Source organism: Polyergus mexicanus, unplaced genomic scaffold (genome assembly GCF_030449975.1).
Source record: "Polyergus mexicanus isolate NDT 795.1 unplaced genomic scaffold, iyPolMexi1.0 SCAF_12, whole genome shotgun sequence".
In the NCBI taxonomy this organism is placed as follows: domain Eukaryota; kingdom Metazoa; phylum Arthropoda; class Insecta; order Hymenoptera; family Formicidae; genus Polyergus; species Polyergus mexicanus.
This window is the reverse complement of record NW_027223332.1, coordinates 9,846,534-9,865,767: the sequence shown is the minus strand read 5'-3', so window position 1 is coordinate 9,865,767 and position 19,234 is coordinate 9,846,534. Positions and strand designations below refer to the sequence as shown.

Sequence of the window (19,234 nt, the reverse complement as noted above, 5' to 3'; positions counted from 1 at the left end):
GCATTCTTTTTTAACGATACCTGTGTACAAAAGAACGATGTACGTGCGCCTTCAATATTTATATTTATGTAGAGAAAATGTATTTGGAAGCAGTGATAGCTGACAATTCTTTGTTTTGGGATACGCGAACTCTCAACCGTTGCTTTTATATTTTATCTTCTGTCGCCGCGTACGAGAGAGAAAGACCAGAGTAGTTTGTCTGCGAAATCCTCATATACCGGATATCTCACAAATTGAAATTTTTACGATTTCAACTAATCCGGCAAAAAGCATTGTGCAAAGATTGCCTCACGTTTACGAATATCTTTTATAACCACAGACATATATTTTCAATTAGTCTTCTTATAGCAATGCCGCAGATATGATTGTCCCGAGCCCTGAGTTGCTTTTCCTGATTGTATTGTTCAAAAGGGAAGTTGTGACTATTATATCTAATATATATATGAGAGATATATATGAGAGAGAAGAAGTATACAAAACATACGAAAATATGTTGCATTGTACAATAATTAGCAATTATATATGAAAACATTAAAGCGTGCTTCTTTAGATGGTACTGGGACCCGGAAGCATATTATTTTTATCACAAAACATTTTTACGATTTTTCCAACGCCTCTTTCTCTCTCTCTTCATCTCAATGTTTAACTGCCTCATACGATTTCTACGCTCCTGTATAAGAGATGCGGCGTTTACGCGAAATTTTTACTTGTCAGTCCTTTTTATTTTCATTTTTCTCTTTCTCTCTCAGTTTTCCTTACTTAAATATTTTATCTTGTATGTGCACGAGAAACAACTCTGAAGTCTGACGTCTTGTTAAATATCCCATCCGTGTAATATCCGTGTAACATTCCGCGTGAGAAAAGAAAATAAAATAAAAGAGGAGTTGTATATAAAGATAATGTTTCTCATAGCAGTGTTTTAATAAATAAACGGTGAAATTCATAATGAGATCTCATAATCATGAAAATACTGATGGAATATTCGCATTTGAAGGAATACGAAAACACACTATCTAGATAGACACGGATTTATACGTATACGTGTAAGAAAAATGAATTTAATAAGTTCTTTATTTCTCGATTGAGAATGGGAGAAAAGTCGTGGAGAACATAAGCCGCGGGACAAAGATGATTTCGTCTTAGCAGTTCGCTTTTCGTCGCATATACAAAGTTACGGTATATATACAAGTGAGGATAAATAATGGACGTTTCAAACTCGTAAATATATACATCAAAGTTCATCGCTTCGGAAAGAACGTTCGATGACGTTGGATAAGCGAGTTGGTGTCGCGTCCAGCGTAGAACGCGGTACGGCTCTCTCTGTCACGCCACATTATTTCGATTCTGCGTATTTTCGACGTCCTCCACTTTCCTGTCACCGCCCCTCAGAAGTTCCTGAATTTCACGGAACGTCCGTCCCTTGGTCTCGGGCACGACGAATATCACCATTATAAACGCGAATAAGCACGAAGCCGCGAAGAAATAGTAAACGATGTCGGCGCCCAACGAATCGCCGATCACCTGGTACAACTTGGAGACGGCGAAGCCGAGCAAGCCGTCGAAGATGGTGATGATGGCGCCGGCTAATCCTTTCACCTCGGTGGGGAACAATTCGCCGATCAGCGCGCTCGGCAACGTGCCCAACCCGATCTGAAAGGTCACCTGAAAGACGATCACGTCGACCACCGGAAGGAGATTCGCCGCGGACATGTCCACGCCTCGTCCGTCCAGCATAAGGTATACCGCGAGGAACGCGAGAGTAACGGAGGAGCCCAGAGTGGAGGCTATCAGCAGTGGGCGTCTACCCGCGCCTTCGACGGTCGCGGTTGATAATCCGGACGAAACAAGGCCGACCGCGAGGACGAGTATTGTTGCCATGTTGGAGTCAATACCGACGGCCACCTTCTTGAAGAGTACTTCGAGATACTGCATAGTACTGAAGTTCCCGCTAAGCTGCTGCGCCATGATGAGACCGAGGACGATGCCGAGGGCACGGGCGTTGCTGGGCGACAGCATCAGCTTCAGCTTAACAATCCAGCTGCGCTTGACCGGTTTCGTTCGCGCCTCGGGACCGGTCGACGGAACGTTGTCGCAAACGTCCTCGAAAAAATTGTTACGCAGAGAGTACTCCAACTCTCTTCTAGCCTCGTCACGATCGCGTATCCCTTTGAAGAACGCCAGAGACCTGGTGGCCTCCGCTTTGCGACCCTTGACCGCGAGAAAAGCGGGAGTCTCTGGAAACCAGGAAAAGCATACCACGAAGAGGATGGGTATTGCGAGTTGTATAGCCGCTAGAACCTGATAAGATACCCAGGGACTGATACTGCACGTCAGTAAGGAGCCGGTAAACACATTTACGGAGATCAGAGTGCCGAGGGCACCCCTAATACCGACGTCGGCTACTTCTGACACGTACATCGGGTTGGCGGTATATGACATACCCACGCCGATGCCCAGGATTATCCTCGAGATATAGAGAGCCGCGACGCTCCGAGCGAAGAAGACGACTGTCCAACCGACGATGAAGAAACCGCTAGCGAACAGAAGAGATCTTTTACGGCCGTATCGATCGGCGAGGCCCGCTCCGAGGAATGGACCGATCATCGAACCGATCACCGTCAACGATACGATCCACGAGCTCTCGTCTTGGGTAATCCTCACTGGAACGTCGCTGTTGCTGGACATGAGTCGCGAGAGAGACGTGGTGGTCCATCCATAAACATTACCGACTGCTACCATGGATAAAGTCGCTGAAGAAAATGAAGATTGATGGAAGATTAATGGCGCTTTGATTAAATCGTCACGCGTCACTTTTAAATACGCGATGTTTCATGAAATATAACGCAAACCTGATATACATGCTAGCCATTGCCTCCATTGTGTGCGTTTACTATGGTGACGCTTGTCCTGGAAAGACGAGGCTTGCATCACGATTTCCTCTTTCGGCCCACCTCCCTTTAAGGCCCCGATCTATAGTGGAAACAAATATTAATCTTTTTTTTTCAGTCAGGTTGAGAGCCTTCACGTTATTATTTGAGATTTATAGTTAATTAAACGGAAATTATAAATAACGTAACATTTTTTTCTGCTTATTGTGCAAAAGAAAATTAGATGTCATTGTTTTAAATGATAAATCTTGTGGCAACTGCAGCTATTGATAACAAATCAACCGCTACTCTTTTACTGCCAATATGATTTATGAAATATTTCTGTGAATGAGTTCAAACGTTATTATCGAATCGGAATAGAGCGGAGTGATATTCGCGAATGCATCTCCTTGAGCGTGACGGAATGTAGAAATTCTTTCTCAAAGTGAGAAGCAACAGGTGATAGTGATTAATGTGGTGTACAAGGAATCAAATGGAAACCGCGTTCTTCTCTCAAAGAACTCGGACGTACCGAGAGAATAATCTATGTAAACTACATCAAGCCGCGGAAAAATTATTCTCGGTTTCATTTAATAGCCAGCTCTCTCGGAGGAGAATTTTTCTTTTAATTGTCAAATTAACATAGTGCATCAAGGAAACATTCGCAAAGCGCGGTCTCGCGTAGATTTCCAGTTCTTCGTATGAACAAAGCGCCACTATAACATCGCCGATCGAATGCACATGCGCGCCACTATTTTTGAAGCGATACGTCACTCTTCTGCGTGTTTGCGTGTTTGCCAGCGACACAATCTAAGAGAGGATCTCAGCACACAGTCGTAATAGCAGCTACACGGACCTATCGAGATAATTTGGTGCACGCGAGAGTATCGGCGAAGCCGAAGAAGCGAGCGAACAAGGCAAACGGTGAACATTTCTTGCCATTCGTTTCGTTGCTACTCACCAACGTGTTTGCGGTCCTCGTGGCTTTTCGGAGCCATCGCATGCATTTGCTCGCAAGGTGCCGAAAAGTGGCATCGAACGGAACACCCATTTTTGGCTTCGCCGCTGGACAGACTGTGTTCTCGAGTTTATTTCTCGTGATCGCATGCCGACATCGCAAACATACCGACATATACGTGTATTTAATACACGTAACAGATCACATAAAGCGCATATCATGTTACGCGACACGCCGATGGAGGTCAATGAGTACTGTCTCCATTATCTAAATGCTGAATCATTCCGTTTCAAGTTCTGAGTTGCATGGCTCATCGTCAAATATAATATATATATATTTAGAAAACTGATTCTCTCGAGTCGGGTCATATTTGGACAAACACTTTTCACTTTGTGCGGATGGATATGGATAAAGGGATTGAATTTCTTGATTCGCATGAGCTATTTCAAGTACTAGCTTGAAATATGATGCTTTGCGTTGACGAATAACTCTACAACTTTAGCGAGTTTAGTTCGTTGAGAGTCATAATCTTGAAATGTGATATATATAGATTAAATTTTACAAAAGAATTAATTGGTAAATTATATTGGAATCTCTCGTGTGTATATATTCCGTTCGTATATTCCAACTTTATTTGAAGCAGCGATGTACAGAAATGACACTTTCGAAATTATAAAATATAAATAGTTTTGCTAGTGGATCATCAATCTTTTCACGCGATCGAAAAAAAATAGGGAAAAATTTCAGAATTGTTTGCCAGTGGATATACAATACCGATGCATCTCATGTGCGTACGGGTGCGCGCACGCGCGTCACCTTTCCATAAAAGCGTGATAACGCCGTTTTCTTCACGTGCACGCGCGTTCGTTGCGTACGCCCACGCAGATATAACCTCAGAATCGGAGTGGATTTTATCTGGCACGCGGTACGATACGGAGAATCTCGGGAATGCCAGATGACAAATGTTTTAATTTCGATGAAGCGAACGAGTCGCGATACTTACAAACGGGTCCATTGTTTCAGTCATGCCTTCTCCGCTCCGATTCCTTTAAACGGTTCCTAATCCGCGATCTAATTGTAAGTGCAACGTACCACGATCGACCAGCTCCTCCGTTCCAGATTCGATAGAGGCGACCACTTTCATGTTTTCGTCGGTATTAACTTTGGACCGTGTTTATGGAACCGGATATGTGAGAAAATGCGCAGGCGCCGACATCGCGTCTGCTTTCACATTCGCGTACACATACGATCGTCTTGCTTCATAATTTTATTTTTTTCCGCTCACTCTCTGGATATTCCGCGTTTCTATATTAACCGCGATATTTATAATCATCCAGACGGCAAAGATTATCGTTCAAGGTTGATGATCCCTCAATGATGCTTCGTTGCAATGATAAAGAAATTGAGCGACGATATCAAGGAACGATCTATGTAGATGATTTTTTTAAATAAAATTAGAAAAGCCATAAAATTTAATAAACAAAATGTAAACACACCAAAATTTGATTATTGAATACTAATCGGTTATGTTAATAAATGCGATGATTATTATGCAATAAAACTGTAATTGCAATCTGCGCCATGTATTCATGCAACAAAACAGAAATGTTGGAGGAATATTTGCTATGGATTGTTATCCAATATTGTGCTATAATACTCTGATATGGCCAACAGTTATTGAAAATCATTGATTCATACGAGTCGCGGAGCGACCGTGCGATTACAACTAATAATAAGAGCCATTTAATTATCTGAGTATTGAATTAACGATTGGCAGTAACGTTTCCATTTCGTCTGTTTACGCGGTAACGAGAGAAATCAGAGCAGAGCGGCGTATTGCAACTGCGCGTGCAAAACTGTGTCGCTTACATTTGTAATTGTAGCCATGTGAGACGAGAATGGAACAGCTGTCCTATTTTTCCTGGCGATTCCGGAGTTGCGGTCTTTGATGCAATAAATTCAACAACTAGTCTTCTTCATGTTTTATCGAGTGTCCTTAATTTTAGATCATTCACGTATTGATTATTTCGTCTTTGGAACACATACGTAGCTTTTATTTATTTAGTTTTCCGAACGTTCGCGCTGTTCACAGCTTTTCAGAGAACGATTTATTAATTATTGTATGTATTTTTTACAAGTATTTTATACAAAAGAATTGTACAAGGTATAATATCTATTTTGCAATTGGAAAAATCGCGTTCACAAAAATTATCATCGATATTATGTTCGTGGCAATCGTGTAATAACACTTTGACGCATAAATTGAAAATATAAAAACTAATCTATTTAGCCTTTATTACTTCATTTTTTTTTTATTCGTGGCTTTATATTTTCTGTTATCAGTGTCGCCGCGAAAATTCCGCGATTAACCGGATAGTCGTTTATCACTTGCAGCCTCGTTTTCCTTGATGTTTCCACCGCTAGCAGTTAACAGACACTGGTGACTTCGGAATTCGAATTCGAGCCGGTCATCGGAGTCGGTCGCATCTTATCGATATGTATGATTCAACGAGGAGATCTAGAGAGATCTATTTATCTGTTACTTCATAATTAACTTCGAAGATGCGGCACGGATGACGACCCATCCAATTGGCCTTAATACGATTGTTGATTGTTAATTGCAAGCCAGTACAATTATACGAGCAGCTCTAGAGATAGCAACTAGACTCACGAGTTCTTCTTCTTTCATTAAATGACGATAACGTGATGAGCAACAGACGGTTATACTGTTCTCTGACGTTGATGCGACTTATCGTTCAGGCACGAAGAGGAGACGCATCCTGGAATGTCTCCTTTGTTCTCTTATCTCTCGCGTGTTCACCGCTATCTCGATGATGTTAGGCCCATATGTTTGCCCTCGTATGTAGTCTATGAAGACGCACCATGGCTTATCTCGCGTCGCTCGTCTGCGATCCGTGTACGTTCTCAAATAAACCGCGACGACAAGCAATATAGCTGATAATTAGCGTCTATTAGAGAGAGATGTCAAGCGGCAAGTCTCGAGAATCATTCGATCGACTCTCGCAACACGATCTATTCCAATCTCGTTTATCATCATTGAAATCGAGATCAATTGCGGAAATGTAGACTCGTAAAGAGAGAATTCTCTACCGTATCATGTCCAAGAGAAATGAAGGATATAGCAGTTTTCTTTTGCCGACTTGTTTTACTATTTAGTATATATATATATATATAATATTTGCTCTATTTTGTCTTTTTTTAACAACGCACGATAGAAATTGTATCTTTGCATTCTTTCAGGTAATTGGCCCGAAGGCCACGCTTTAATCTTGTCAATCTTTGCTTATACCGATGAAAAAAGAGATTGATTGTGAATCGGTTAGGGGTCTTAATCGTGCGTTTTCGACGATCCAATAACGAGAACAACAAACACAGGATGCATCAAAGGGATTTATTGCGTTTCAGAGTTAAGCTGATCGCGTTTCAGAGCGAATAGTTTCGGTTCTCTTGGAATACGCGTGTGATCCAGGCTAATCTCACGTTTCAAAGCTACGGCTTTTGCAACAGTTTTTGATAATTAAAACACTTTGGATTCGAAACAAAGGTGTCGGGTAAATTGATCTTTAACTGCTATCATGAACACTTACGAAAACAAACAGACTCTGTGTGTGTATATCTCTGATAGACTGGTAAATTAACTTAAATTATGAGAAACATATCTTGATAGCAAACATTTTCTAAGTTTCGTATTCAACATATCTTATCGTTAAAGAAAAAATTTAAAAAAGCAAACTTGAAAAGATCTTTTGGCTTGAGAAACTTGTATATGTTTTTTTAATAACAATATTATTGATATTTCTTTCATATATAATATTATTACCATCAATAATCATTATTTATTTAAAGAGTTTATACATTTAAGATTTACTAGATTGTTTTCTTGCAAAAGAAATTACTGATAGATTTTAATTATAAGTATGAAAGGAGAGAGAGAGAGAGAGAGCGCTGTCATATTGCAATTTACTATGTCTTGCAACTAATAAGACCTACTGTCATTCAACATGTGTGTCAACTTAATTAATCATAAGAGTGACGGATCAGGCTTGACATATTATTAACGAGCAGCGAACGTCGCGTTGCGCTTGTTTCATGATTAATTCCTATGCAAGCTTTGGTTTCGATTGACAAATACACGAGTAATTTCAATGTGATAGAAATTTATATATATTTGTAAAGAGAGAGAAACTGCATTCTCAATTGTTAAAAATGTTTTGACAGGAAACCGCATTGATTCGGATTCAAACAGCTAAGATCGATATACATATGTATATTCTACGTTTATATAGATATAATCAAAAATCACATATAGATTTAAATAATGTGAAATCGTTGTGTTTAATAGATTGCTTGAGTAAAAAGTACGTGTTAATGAATATATTGTACATTATTTTTACATACATGCTTCTAAACATTTTTTTATTAAAAAATTGTTGAATATTTCATCATGTAGTCTAATATTCTCGATGGAATTGTTATTGTGATACATTTTATGATCGTTATGCCACGAAACAAATATTGCCTAAAACCATCATCCTAAATCGATAATTTATGATTACTATCGCTCACCTTGCAACTGATTGTTTCGAGAAGTGATGTCTCCACCGTTATTAATAAGATAGGAATATTATGATAATAACAGAGAGACATTCATAAGAATTTCTTAAATGACTTATAAACAATTACGAGATTTGTTGATTTGATACCTCCTGTTTACTTCTGCTAAACATGCGATAATAGCTAAATAAAACATGAGGTATTAAGGATCTCGATGATCCGTCGAAAATACTCCTGGATTCTGAAATTAATTAACAATAAGTTGGTTTTCCAGATTACAATACAGTAATATCTACTCCATTCTTCATTAGTTTTACGCATCGTTATTTTATGTTTTATCCTTCAGATTTATTTCATTCATTATTTCTAAGTGACAGGCAACCTCGCGCAACGTTATCGTCCTTAGAAAGATTCGCGCTGAACAACTGTCCATTCCTCTCTCTCTCTCTCTCTCTCTCTCTCTCTCTCTCTCTCTCTCTCTCTCTCTCTCTCTTGAGTAAAGTAATAGCAAGTTACCAGACTTAATGCATTTCGTGACAAATTGCTTCTCAGCCGGTGTCCCTTGCAATCACGTAAATTGTCATTATCTTAACTGTTTCTGTACAACATAACCGATTGCTCTGCCTTCGCTAGCATCGGCTGGTTGTGTTCATTCCCCCGCCAACGTAAAGTTAATTAAAGTAATCCTCGGTTAATCGGCATCGTCCGACGTGCGCGTGCTCGCTCGCTCATTACGTCGCCTTTATAAATGCGAGTGCGCGAAGTGCTTCGCCCCGCTTGGTGTGATTAAAATTTAAAGCGGCGCGCACGACATTTGTGCTCAAAGAGACGAACTTAACGAAAACATCGACCTCCTCTTTTTCAGCTTTTTTTGACTTTTCCATGCGCTTCGAATCAAAGAGCGTAAGTTTATTTGCCTGTCCGCTTGCTGAACATTACGCATTTGTCATACCGCAAAGAGAAAAGAACAAAGAGAATAACGCGGTAAAACTTTCAATCGAGATATAGAAAAAAAATATTGTATTTCTTTATATCTTTGCGATATATTCATGGAAAAATCTGAAAAGTTTTCCGTCCAGCGATTAAACGGTTAATCCGATTATAACGATTTATGTTACAGAAAAAAAGACGCGTCCTATTTAGCTCCTAATGCGAGCAATTACAAATTGTTTGTTGAAATGTTATAAATATTCATATAATTTATTGAAATAGTATTTTTACTCAATTTTGTGTAATTTTGCATATTATCGTTTTGTGTATTTCTCCATATACGTTACTCAGCTCGAGTGCATAAAGCACTATGTTGCGAAATACAGTGTGACACCCAAAGCTTGTACAATTCGATGAAATATCGACGTTTCAATCCCCCGTGTTCTTTTAATCTTTTTTTTTCTATCTCACTTGCATTGATAAATCCATTTATCTGTCCGGAGCAGCGAGACATCCATTAAGTCTCTTTTTTCCATATCAATGAATGAAAGTTAATCAAAGAGAAGAGAAACATATGTGTTTATTATCTTTTTATACATATATATATATATATATATATATAATATTTTATAACATTTGATCAAAATCTAAAAAAAATGGATATTGAAAAAGATTTCTGTAAGATTTACGGTTTCCTTCGTAAGAATGTACAGAAGCAGGTTTGATTAAATTCGCATTGGTATGAATTTTGCCTTGGTCAGGTTTCAGACGAGTCACGTTCGATTTTGCGGCACTATGACGCCATAACGAGTGCGCTACACGTCGTATTATGCGAAATAAATCAGCGCCGATGCCGGATTATGTAAGACATTAATCTTTTCGAGACGCGCGATTTTTCACCCTTTTATTGATCTCCCAACAAGAGCAATGACTTTTGACGTTTTACGGACCTGCGGACGGTTACACGTTTGCGATGAAAAATTCATGAGACGCTAGGTAACGCGTATGTAACACGCTTGCCGTACATAAGACATAGTATGCGGTAATCTCTAATCTATATCGGCTTTATGTCACGTGAATCATAACAGTTGTAAAAATATTCCATTAGATATTATTAATGGATACTCTACTCTTACAGAGAACATATATACAATGTCATAAAGTTATGTACATTTTTTGTACATTATTATTATTTGTTTACATGGTTTCGAAAATATAAAAATTGGAAGAAGCAAAGAAAAAGAAGAATCAACTCTTTCAGCAGAGCCGGGTACATGTACATTATCCATTATATATATATATATATATATACACTCTTCTAAATTCTCATAAATGGCTCGGCGAGGATTAATAAGAGTCAGCCGTTGCCGTAACTACGTTAGACACATATATCTCTTATATTAAAATTAATATTTTTAATCGTCTTATTTATGAGAACAAGGTTTTCTCTATCATACTTGCATTTTATTTTTCCCTAACATACTTTAATTTTATTACGTTACTTTTGATACTTTATTCAAAACTGCATCGTTTAAATTAGAATGAATTGTTGATAAAGTTTTGTGAAGAGCCGTTGGCGCGTAAAACATTTATTCGGAATATTTGTGACTCTTTAAAAATACCGCGAGAATGTTGATTCCTCTTTAACGGTTTCTTTTCAATGTGTAAGAAATTAATTCATTTAAAAACGCAAATATATTTTCTCAGTTGCAGAATTTGAAACGGAATAAAAACTGCCTGTGTTTATTTATATTTTATTTATTGTTTACCGTTCTTCACAATGCATATAGCTGATATTATCTACGTTAATCGATACTGGAATTTTAATAATAAAAAGTAAATTAGCACGTATGTGTGTGTATATGTTGATTATTATTGTAACGATCTTTGTGCAAGCGTGAAATTTTCAATTTAGAAAGCCGATTTGATCATCAAACGAATTGCTTATAGTCTCGGTATAAGCCACACATTCACAACAATGACAACTTATACAAACCATCTGTGATTTACTAACAGAATTGACAATCGCTAAGCTAAGCTGCATAATGTTAAGCGATGTTAAGCCGCATAATAAGCTCATGTAACTCTTGCTTTCTGTTGAACGTGTAAATTAACGGCTATGATGCAATTTACGAATGAATAGATGCAAATCAATTGCGAAATATATAACGATAAATTAGTAAACGTCAAGATAATCGACCCGTTCAAACTATTCGTTTCAAAAACTTACTGTTCCGTATTTACAATACGTTTCATACGTTTTGTTGGATCTTTTTTAAAGGCTGATTTTTTTTTAGAGATTTGTACGATGTAAATAAAGTGAAAGTTGCAAGATTTTGCTTTTCTTTATCGTCAATTTTTACAACAATAATGAAATTTGCAGAAGCAGCAACAAAGTTATGCCGGTAAAAAAAATTTTTTAAAGGACGTTTCCGCAATTTCATAAAAACCGTATACATAATATTATTGATAAAACATCTGCTAAATGTATATTTTCAACTATTCTATCAAAGTTATCTCAGAATGATATGGCGTACTGAAATGAGAACTGTGTTTCGCGCTAACTTTCCTTTTTCCCGCATTTTCTTCGTAACGAGCGCCAACTAGATTTGCCTTTGCATTTTTCTCAGATTCGCTAATAGCGAAGATTACGTGGATCTCAACGCACACATATTTATATGCATTAATTCAGTGCAGCGCCATTATTTATCGGAGCGTGTAGTTAGTTAGTCGCGAATGAAAGTCATGCATATAACGTAATCTCTAATGAGGAGCCATGCCAAGACTAAATTTTTACTCCTTTGATGTGATATACGTGTACGTATACATTATACGCATACATTGCTAAGCCGAGCATATATGTACCATATATTGTACTATATGTATACTATAGGTGTATGTTATAAGGTAGAATAATTAAAACTGCTGTTTGCCGATACTGAATATTGATGAAATAAAAATTAAAAAAAAAATTATGCAATTAAAGTGAACTCTGATCAAGTTATACAAATAAATCAAATTACAAGCGCTCGCGAAGCGTTTCGTGACAATCGATATCGTGCGTGTATATGTGCGCGTGTTTTTTTATCAAAAATATACTAAAATCATGCGTGACGCATGATTTTCTATTTTAATTATCTTCGCGATTTAATAAACTCTGAAGGACTTACCTCGCACGAGGAGAAGGATTTTGTCGTCGAAATGGCACATCCATTCTCGTTGTCTTCGCTGTTGTCGTGGAAGCGACAGTAACTTAGTTGCAATTTAATTGTCGCTCGTCGCTTTACGCATCTAACTAAGATAGAGTCTGACTATAGAAGCGATGAAGAAACATAGAGTGCGACGGGGAGAGCCGAGAGGAAACGGGAGTGCGGTGTGAACAGAAGGAGAAGAGCTTAACTTTACTTCGAAACTTCGGCGAGCGGGAGCCGTCCTGCGGGAAATCAATGTCTAGTTCTTCAAAGAGAAAAGTCGAAGGAGGACGAGTGATCATGTATGTACGTACACGTGGATCGATTTACGTGTAATGGTTACTGACTATCTCCTGTCTCTGTTTCTACTTCTGCGACTCCTTCTCGCGGACTTTTCGCCCGCCGTTTTGCCAATTAAACTTGAAGATATTTGGGGATGGATTTGCAGAGTACGGGATGATGAAGAAACATTTCCGAGTAATTAAATAGGAGATTTGCATTTTACAAAGCAATAAGTTACACGAGAATTCTTAACGAAACCAAAGCCCTAAATCAAGTCGTGGCACGCGTTTCTCTGTCGTACTCCTTTCTATTACTTTCTTTTTATACAAATATAAAGACGGTAAGAATTGTAAGAATAAAAGCATAATGTGTCCTTTCCTACGTAGAAGATAGTTCCCGAGCTAATTCTACATGAGAAAATATTTGCACGGCGTATATCTCTACACTGTCGAACAAAAGTACGAATATCCTATAAAAAATAAAATCTTGCGACAACGATATTAAAACCAAGAAAGTTTTAATCTATTGCTTCGCAAAATTCATTGCAAGATTACTTATTTGTATATATCTAATAGAAAGATATAAAGTTTTCTTTATATCTGTATTAAAAATGCTTTGACATTCGGATGTATTTTGACTTTTGTTCGGCAAAATGCGCGCAATTTCATCAATATTCGCATTCGCGTTTATGAAGAAATGGCTCGAATTTTTGTGGAAGACTGGAAAAGGACGATGTCGTTGTCATCGGTCGTTGGTTTAAGAAAAAAAAAAAAAAAAAGAAGAAAAACGGACAAGATAATAGCACCGCAGACGCACGATCAGATGCGACGTGCAAAGTTAGCCACGACATCGAGATTTTTTTTCTGAGAATTATACATAATTAGCACCTAAAGTGTTCATCATCGCTCGCACAAAGAGAGTGTGTGGTCATACACAGTTGATTAGCTTAATGATTTTAGCTTGATCCATAGCTCGAACTTTAATTCGTAAGTTTGATTTCGTCATTCAACGACTAGCCTCCGCGCTAGTTTGATTCGCTCTCCCGATAGTTTTATTCTCTATGATAGCGAAAACAGGATGCTAGCTTCCTTAGTAGCATCGTTCAAGCAGCACGATTAAAGTTCATCGCGATTTCGTGCTATCACCGTCCTTCGTAAACACTTCACCTAACCAGTCTTTCGTCTCTCCGGAGATATATGATTCTAGTTTGTCACTTTCATGTTAGTTTCGGTCGCTAAATACGAACGGGTTTACGTTTTACTCGGTGTCTCGGTATGCGAAAGTCCATCCGTTATCTGGTCCATTGATCCGGTTTCAATCGTGTTTTCGTCGTTTCGATCGGACCCGAGGTCCGATAACGGCTCGGATCAATCACTGTAAAAAGAAAAAAAATTTTCTTGTAACGAAATCGGACAGCAAGAATTATTCACGATTAACAAAACGAGAATATAAAATTGATTTTTAAAAACTCTTAAATTTAAAATTATTGTTTTATATATTTTTGATTATATTATTTTACCATATATACATTACATTCCTTTTTTCCTTCTCATCTCTTTCTTCTTCTTCTTCTTCCGCTTACCTATCACTATTCTCGCTGGTGGCTTCCTCGCTGCAGTCCAAGTCGAGTTCACCTTGAATTGCGCTTTGCAAGTCATCGATTCTCTGTAGCGCCAATCTGAGATCGTCTCTAGCCACTTTGGTTTCAGCCTCTGCGGCTTCCAAAGATTTCTCCGTGTCGCGACGAGCACGTAGGGCCTCCTGTTCGCGCGATATTGCCGCGCTGGCTTCATCGCGCGCGTCGCGCAAGGATCGTTGCAGTCGTCTCGCCGCGTCTTGAGCAGTCTGTTCTTTCGTTCTAAGTAAGGCTGATTCTGTCTGTAACTTATCTACGCTCTCCTTCAATCGTGCTATTTGCGTCTGCAAAAACAGAAACAAATAATTAACGTTAGTTAATTAAAAAATCACTTTTCGGAGTTATTTTTGAGAATTAATTTGACAAGTTATATATATATATATATATATATATATATATATATATATATATATATATATATATGTGTGTCACATTATAATATTCAATTAATTTTTTATAATATCGGTATTCTTATACGATTCTTTCCGTGACACATAATAGATTATTTTTGACAATTAGGTATAATATGAGTTTGCTAATTTGACGGCGGATACCTCCAAACGCGCTCTTGTGGTTTGTTCCAGTTCCAGCTTGCTCTCGAGCTCTTTGGCTCGGAATTCCAGGCGTCTTGTGGCAAGACTGTTTGCCGTAGGATCGCCGAGTTGCTCCACTGATTCCAATCGTTGTGCCAGTTCCGCTAGTTGGTCCTTTAACGATGACTTTTCTGCCTCGAGTGCGGCGATTTGCACCTGTGCTTCTTGCAATTGGCTTTGCTCCGCGGAAACTTGTTGCACGGCGGCTCGATATTTTTTTAAGACCTTTGCGATCATAATAAAAGAGACACATGCGCAAAATCATTTTACACTCATATAACTTTCATGCCACATTTATAAATATAAAGTATTATTCTACAAGTCTTAACAGTGGTATTTCACGAACATTGAGATTATTATTGATTAATTATTTTAGCTTTAATTTACTGCTCTCTTAGGACTCGGAATAAAATAACATACCTCAGCAAGCTCCTCTTCATTTTCCTCTAACTGAGACAGCAGCTCCGTGCGTTCGCGATTGGCCGTATTAGCCCGCTCCTCTGCCTCGGAACGTTGTCGCATAGCCTCCTCTAGACTCCCTTGCGTTTCATTCAGTTCCTGTTCTAACGCCTGTTTCGCTTTAATCGCCGCTGCTCGAGCGCATTCCGCGTCTTCCAATTGATTCTTCAATTGACGCAGCGCGGCTTTGCCCGTCGAATCGCCTTTGGATCTCTCAAGCATCGTCTGCGCATCTCTGAGTAAGGCCTTTGTCCTCTTCAGGTCTCTTTTCAGTCTGTTTCATTATACACGCAACGCGAATCGTTAAATTACTTTTATTTTAGATAGAAAAATGGCAGAGTTTGATGAATAGGAACGCGAGTTTAGTTTTTGATACTCACCTCTGCATAGTCTCGGCCTCTGTCGCGCGATCGGCTCGATCTTGTTCCTCCAGAGCTACTAAACGGCGTTCCAATTCGTGTTTTTCCCTCAAAAGGATCGTCCTTTCCTCGTGCTCGTTTTCCAACTGTGATTCGAGGGCCTTAATTTTCTTGTGAGCGTTTCCGCGAACGTCTTCCAGTTCCTCGTCACGCAGTTGCATCTCCTTACGCATCTCCTTGCGCTGCTGTTCGATGCTCATCTCCAGTCTGAGTTTCGCCTGTTCGAGCAGCTGCACCTGGCCAGCTAAATCGTCCAGCTCCTCTTCTTGATCCTTGGCGCGTTTCTCCAGCTCGTGTTTTGCTTTCTTCAGCTGCGCGACTTCCTCTTCCGTTTTGCCACCAAAAGTGAGCTCCTCCAATTCTTGGGTCAACGTGCGAAGTCTCTCCTCCTTTAGTTCAATCTCTAGTCTTGCGTCCTGTTATAAAAGTGACAATATACGCAGATATACGCGATATCGCATTCATCTGTCTGAAGCTGGGAAAACGAAAAAAAAATGGAGATAATAAGAAGAAAAATATACTCACGCTGAGATTTTGCTCCACTGTGAATTTTTCCGCGATCGCAATCTCCTTTTCTCTCGCTAATCTTTCACGCTGTGCTTTCTCTTGTCTAAGATCGTTCATCAGATTTTGAGTTTCCGAATCAAATCTAAATACATTGCGACCATTAAATGAAAAAGATTTAATAACTTTAATATTACAATATAATAATTTTATATTATTTATATACAAAAAATAAAAAAATTTATATAGACGTTTTGAAGATATTAATAACGTTTAGTCGTAAAAAATTTTCTCATATCCATAACGTACAATTCAATTTACTATACCGCGTTAGAGTTAATTAACTACTTTAAGACATTATAATAGAAGAAGTATTGAAAAGAACGGACTGGATTTCGGGAGAGAGTCCAATTTCGCCGCTTGTAACGAGATCGGCTTTAACCGGCAACGGACGGGCGCTGCATTTAGATTAACAGAAAGCTATCTTCGCGAACGGTCAATCGTGAGTTGCAGACACACCGGACGCGTCGCTGAACGCTGGCAGGGTAGATCTGATGGTTTTACTGGCCTGGCGGGAAGCCAGAGACACTTGTTGCCGCGAATGAAATGAGAATAGAGCAAGCTACTACTCGTCGACCATTAGCCGTGGATTAAACGCGCCTACGAGGCACTGTATCTCAAAGCGCGACAAAGTGCACGATTTATTTCGCTTTGTAACTTTATTGACGCATTCGTAACAAGACTCACTTGCGCTGCTTCTTCTCGAGGAGATTATTCCTAGCGGTCTGTTCTTCCAACAGCAATCTGAGATCGTGCATCTCACCGTTCAATTTTTGAACTCGTCGTTTCCACTGTCCGACGACTTGTCGTTGCTCTTCCACCTCTTCGTAAGCATCGGCTAACTGTTAGACAGAGCGAGAACGTGATGATGATGCTTGTTGGCGATTATGAAGGTAGTAACTCTTGACGTACCTTCTTCTCCAACTGTTTCTTGAGTCCCACCAGCTGCTCCAGATCGTCCTCGTGCTGCTGTGCCATTTTCCTCTTCGTAAACTCAAGTTCCCGGATGGCATTTTCATACCGTTGCCTGTAAACACCGCCGTCCTCGCCCTCCTCACCATCGGAAGCTATCCCGTTCAAATCGGCAGCCCTCGCGTATAACAGTTCCATCTCCAACCGTTCGGTCGTTTGCTGAAGATTCTTATTAGCCTCGCTTACATCTTGCAACTCTCGCTCGAGTCGTAGACGCTCCGATGTCTCGGCATCGATCCTCTCCGCCGCTAATGTCGACGTAGAGTGCTCTTCGGCAAAGTCTGCGGTCATCTCGCTCAGCTTGAACAGAGAAACACATATCTTACATAAGGAAATCAGACGCGACACGTGATATTATAGGGATACTACGAATCATCATTACTTCATTGCCTTGTACGATTATTTGCTCTGTTGTGCGTCTATTAGTTTTAAATATGTCCAAAATTGAATTCAAGTAAACTGTGCATGTAAAATTTGTTTAAATCTAATATGATAATATTGTTTTAAGCGGAAATTTTTCTTTGATCTTTTTTATCGTAATTTTCGATTTTTCTTTAATGAAAATTTAAAGCCATCATTTTTACTCTGCATCGTTACCTCCTGCATTCCCTCCGATAAAGTGGCGTCCTCCGAAGCGCGAGACAAAGAGCGTCTCGACGGACTCTTTGTTACGCTGTTCGATCTGCTATAGTATTGATAACCGCGTATCATGATATTCGTGGCGCTCTGACTTCTTCCGATTATGGCACGGGGCTTATCTCGCATATGCGGCAAACTTATCGTCTCGTCGTCTATCTCGTCCTTGTGACCGAGGCTCCGCCACTCGTCCATAATATGATCGGTACGTTTCAGAAACTGGGAGATCTTTGAGGAGAGATACGACGAGGCGGTGGACGGTTCCAAGTGAGACGCGGTAGGTCGAAAGGACTGTTTTACTCTTTGCCGTCCGCAGCCCAGAACGAAGTTGAGACTCGCGTCGAACACGACTGGAGCCTGTTCTTTGACCAGAACATTCTCCATCGACGGCGAACGCGTATTCTCGCGAGGATACGTTCTCCGTGGCGGAGTCGAGAAGTTGGACGAGCCCAGCTGAGAGCGACTTCGCGAGGAGGCGACAGACGGCGACCTCATTCCAGCGGACAAGGACTTTGCGCGATAAGAGACACTGGAAGAAATACTGCAAGGAGAAGGACTTCGCATCGTGAGATTAGAATTGCTAGTGACGTGGCCTCTGCTAGATGGTCTCTTGTGATGGTTGAAATGCGGCGGTAAGGGTGGTCTCTTCGTTAGGGTCTTCGTGGAATCGGGTGAATTGGGTAAACCGTTGGTTGGACCGCTCATCGAATCGTTTCTTTCGATTGTTTCGTCCGACCTGGTGGTCTCCAACGCGTTCAGGTGCCAATTATCGTGAGGGAGAGAGAGAGTATCCGGATATCTTATCGGCATGGAGGGCATCTTAACGATTGATCCAGCCAAGTTAATTTAGGAATATTGGTACGATGTATAATTAATCCGATCATAAAACGAGTGATGCATTAAACAATTTTCCCGAGACAGAATCGTCGCGATTCGCATTTCAAGTTATTTTCTTCGTACTTCGTAGCTTCATTTGTACTGTTGATTTAACGGCTGCGATTTTGAGATGCGAATTGCGTAACGTCGAATGACAACGAAGACGCCCGCGTCGGCAAGGAGTCGCGATACAACTGCCTCTTCCTGGGCTGACTCGCTGCCGAGGGCGTCCGTTAGAGGAGGCGGTCACCTCCGAGTTATTCTAAGGGGAAGACG

The 19,234-nt window shown here is 39.8% G+C and overlaps 2 protein-coding genes across 9 annotated transcripts in view; both read right to left on the bottom strand.

Moving 5' to 3' along the window:
- Positions 1-1,294: 1,294 nt before the first annotated feature.
- On the bottom strand, positions 1,295-12,561 carry LOC138938278 (facilitated trehalose transporter Tret1). 5 transcript variants are annotated; one of them, XM_070305138.1, is made up of 4 exons: positions 6,497-6,622; positions 5,695-6,419; positions 2,850-2,970; positions 1,295-2,750 (listed from the first exon to the last, which is right to left on the bottom strand). In XM_070305138.1, exons 2-4 carry the CDS (start codon positions 5,710-5,712, stop codon positions 1,324-1,326), a joined length of 1,566 nt encoding a protein of 521 aa, XP_070161239.1. In that variant the 5' UTR covers positions 5,713-6,419; positions 6,497-6,622; the 3' UTR covers positions 1,295-1,323. The 5 variants fall into 5 exon arrangements, with proteins under 5 accessions (XP_070161239.1, XP_070161241.1, XP_070161238.1 ...); XM_070305140.1 differs by lacking the exons at positions 5,695-6,419; positions 6,497-6,622 and adding an exon at positions 12,501-12,561; XM_070305137.1 differs by lacking the exons at positions 5,695-6,419; positions 6,497-6,622 and adding an exon at positions 4,829-5,052.
- Positions 12,562-13,050: 489 nt separating this feature from the next.
- The window catches only part of LOC138938277 (unconventional myosin-XVIIIa), a 45,536-nt gene continuing 39,352 nt past the window's right edge, over positions 13,051-19,234 (bottom strand). For 2 of the 4 annotated variants that reach the window (XM_070305131.1, XM_070305132.1), the window contains exons 20-27: positions 17,387-17,746; positions 17,162-17,316; positions 16,436-16,559; positions 15,872-16,326; positions 15,453-15,765; positions 14,994-15,257; positions 14,386-14,723; positions 13,051-14,177 (exon numbers count right to left, since the gene is read on the bottom strand). In XM_070305131.1, the coding sequence (XP_070161232.1) occupies positions 14,171-14,177; positions 14,386-14,723; positions 14,994-15,257; positions 15,453-15,765; positions 15,872-16,326; positions 16,436-16,559; positions 17,162-17,316; positions 17,387-17,746 (2,016 nt within the window). In that variant the 3' untranslated portion in view covers positions 13,051-14,170. Of the gene's footprint in view, positions 14,178-14,385; positions 14,724-14,993; positions 15,258-15,452; positions 15,766-15,871; positions 16,327-16,435; positions 16,560-17,161; positions 17,317-17,386; positions 17,747-18,043; positions 18,624-19,234 lie in introns of all 4 variants that reach the window. The other 2 variants (XM_070305135.1, XM_070305134.1) reach the window with 2 other exon arrangements.